The 2,762-nt window shown below is 48.6% G+C and overlaps 1 protein-coding gene across 1 annotated transcript in view; it reads left to right on the forward strand.

Annotated features, from left to right (window-relative positions):
* CBX8 (chromobox homolog 8) overlaps positions 1-1,586 on the forward strand; it is a 2,870-nt gene extending 1,284 nt beyond the window's left edge. The window contains exon 5 of the mRNA XM_009324585.1: positions 7-1,586. Within this exon, the coding sequence (XP_009322860.1) occupies positions 7-243 (237 nt within the window). The 3' untranslated portion in view covers positions 244-1,586. The remainder of the gene's footprint in view (positions 1-6) is intronic.
* The last annotated feature ends 1,176 nt before the right edge of the window (positions 1,587-2,762 follow it).

A 2,762-nucleotide genomic window follows, 5' to 3' on the forward strand; every position in this document is an offset into this window, starting at 1 on the left:
GCGGTGAGCCCGAGCGCCGTGGGCAGCCCGTACCGCGATGGCGTGGGGGGCCAGGCGGGGCGGCCCTCCCTCATCGCCAGGATCCCCGTCTCCAGGATCCTGGGGGACCCCGAGGAGGAGTCCTGGAGCCCCTCTCTCAACAACCTGGAGAAGGTGGTGGTAACTGATGTGACCTCTAACTTTTTGACCGTCACCATCAAGGAGAGCAGCACGGACCAAGGATTCTTTAAAGAGAAGCGATGAGTTTGTCGGAGGTGGTGCTGGGGTTTTCTTCGGTCAGATCCAGACAAAAGCTTGGTTAGAGCTTGGTGGGCCTTTCTTTTTTTTCTTCTTTTCTTTTTTTTTTTTTTTTTTCCTGGAGAGGATTGAGAAACTGTCCTAAATTCATTAACTCATTCTTTTTTTTTTTTTTCCCATGTCTTACATTTTGTTGGAAAGATTATCTCTAGAGTTATATTTTCTATTAGATGTAAATATGTTATTTAAGAAAAAATGCTTATATATATATCTATATATATATTTCAACTCTGAGTTGTTTTATTTAAATGGAGACAACAGTGACTGCTCAGTTGCTCTTAGAAAGGACAATAAAACTGAGAACTAACAGAGTTCATGCATCTGTTGCAGGAGCCGGTGTACATAATGAACAATGTTCATAGCTAATTACGTTCTGGGTTTTTTTAAGTATTATTTTTCATATGATGCTATGGATGGTGAAGGGGGGAAGTGTTACTCCCTCGGAGGGCAAAGTGCCCTGATTTCTTGATTGTGATATAAGGTGTTGCTTGTACAATCAAGTGTGCTGTATCCAGAACTGTTGCCCTTGACAGTTGAAGTAAGCACTTGAATTTACAGTATTGTTGGGGAGGGGGCGTTTCCAGTTTAACAAAAAAAAAAAAATGTTGCTACAAAGTCGGGGCGGGGAAAAGCAGAAATCCATAAAAAGGCTAAAACTGTTCTAGCGGAGTATTAACTTGAATTACCTTTTCTTGCGAAGGAAGAGGAGGTTTGTGTGTGTAAGGTTCCTGAGAGGGGTGATACTGAAATGCACTTTAATAGAGTTGTCGTAGCAGTTGTGGGAGACGGGACTGAGCTGAGAATCTGTTTTCGTTTTGTCTGGTCGCTTGATTCTGTTCCCCCCACCCACTTTAAAAGAAAAAAAAAAACCCCAAAAAAAGCCCAACAAAAAACCCCTCTGTTTACATTCCTGAAATGCCAGAGAGGTTTGGGAGGGTAGCATGTCACTGCCCATATTTAGATGCTTTATACCGCTATAGAAAGTGGATTTTTTTTTTCCCCCAACACAGTTCACTTCAGACTGTTGGAAGACTCCAGATAAAGTATTTTGTAATATCCACATCTCTGACAAATCCCAGGGCCACCTTTATGCATTCAGAGACAATAAATATTTCCCTTTTCTTATGCTAGTTAAACAATAGCCAAGAGGTGAAATATTCCCGTGCGCGAGCGGCCCTGCTGACTCGGGTGGCTTTTTGTGGTTTATTTGCCTGTGTTATTTCTCCCGGCTCGGGAGGACCCTGCTGTCTTTCTCCCTGGGCCGTGGGGTTTCATGGCTCTGAACAAAGTGCAGCGGTTTCCCCGCCGGGTTGAGCAGCAGCCCTGGGCGGCCGTGGGGGAGGCACGGGGGCTGCGGCCCCCCGCCTCTGCTCGCTCCTTCTTCCCCCAGCTTGGTTGCAGCCTGACCCGGGTGGGGAGCGGGTCCTTCACCCGTGTTGTGATTTTTGGTTGAGGTGGAGCAGGTGTCCCCGTCCTGATGTGTTGGTCTGAGCATCTCTGTGGGTTGGAAAGCACAAATATGTCCGGCAGCGCCCGAGGGCCGGGGCTGGGCCAAGTCGCCCTCGTCCCTCCTTGCCGGCTGCCCCAGCCAAGCTCTCCTGAAGGCTCCCGGTTTGGGGGCTGCACGGAGGGGGTGTGAAAGCACACGGGGCCTGACGGGCAGGGAAAGGGGCTGGGGCAAGGAGCAGCCCTCTGCTGTTGGGCCCATCTGCGGCTCCACCTTGCTTGGTCTCCTTCCCCATCCTTCTTTTGGGACCTTTGTCAGATGGCCTAGCAGGAGGATGCTGTATTGACTGTACAAAGGGAGCCATGTCTGTGAGTTCTGGATTTTTTTGTTGTTGTTGTTTTGTGTTTTCTTCCTTTTTTTTTTTTTTTAAGGCATATTTTGTAAAATTGAGATTTTTAACTTGGTTTGTACGAAGAACCAATGTGCTGGTTTCGGTGCCGGTGCCAGGGGCAGCCGACACGGGACGTGTGTGTTGTTGGAGGGACGATGATGGGATTGAGCTGCCCGTCCTCCCCGCTGCCGCCGTGCCAAGGCTGGAAGATGCCTCCCTTTGCGAAAGAGCCCGGAGCCACGCTCCTGCCCTGCCGGGATGCGGTCGGGATTTGGTGTGCTTCGCTCCAGCCCTGTGTATATGTGTGCGTCCTGACACACACGTATATAGAGCAAAACATACATGTGGGTGTATATGTGTGTATGTATATAGCGACGTATATACTGAGTGTGTGTGGGTGGGTGGATGTGTGCGCGTGAATTATTTAAATCTAAGACTTGTACAAAAACCATTTGGCTAAATCTCAGTCTCAGAAGTGAAGCTTAACTACGTGTCTTCTGCCAGCCGTGAATGTCCATATGAGACCTGCTTTTTATGTGAGTTTAAATATATACTTTGTAAATAGAAACGTGTCTGTCTTCCCTTTGTGGCCCTGGGGCGGGGGGCGCGGGGTCAGGACCCGATGGG

Source organism: Pygoscelis adeliae, unplaced genomic scaffold, assembly GCF_000699105.1.
Source record: "Pygoscelis adeliae isolate BGI_AS28 unplaced genomic scaffold, ASM69910v1 Scaffold445, whole genome shotgun sequence".
NCBI lineage: Eukaryota > Metazoa > Chordata > Aves > Sphenisciformes > Spheniscidae > Pygoscelis > Pygoscelis adeliae.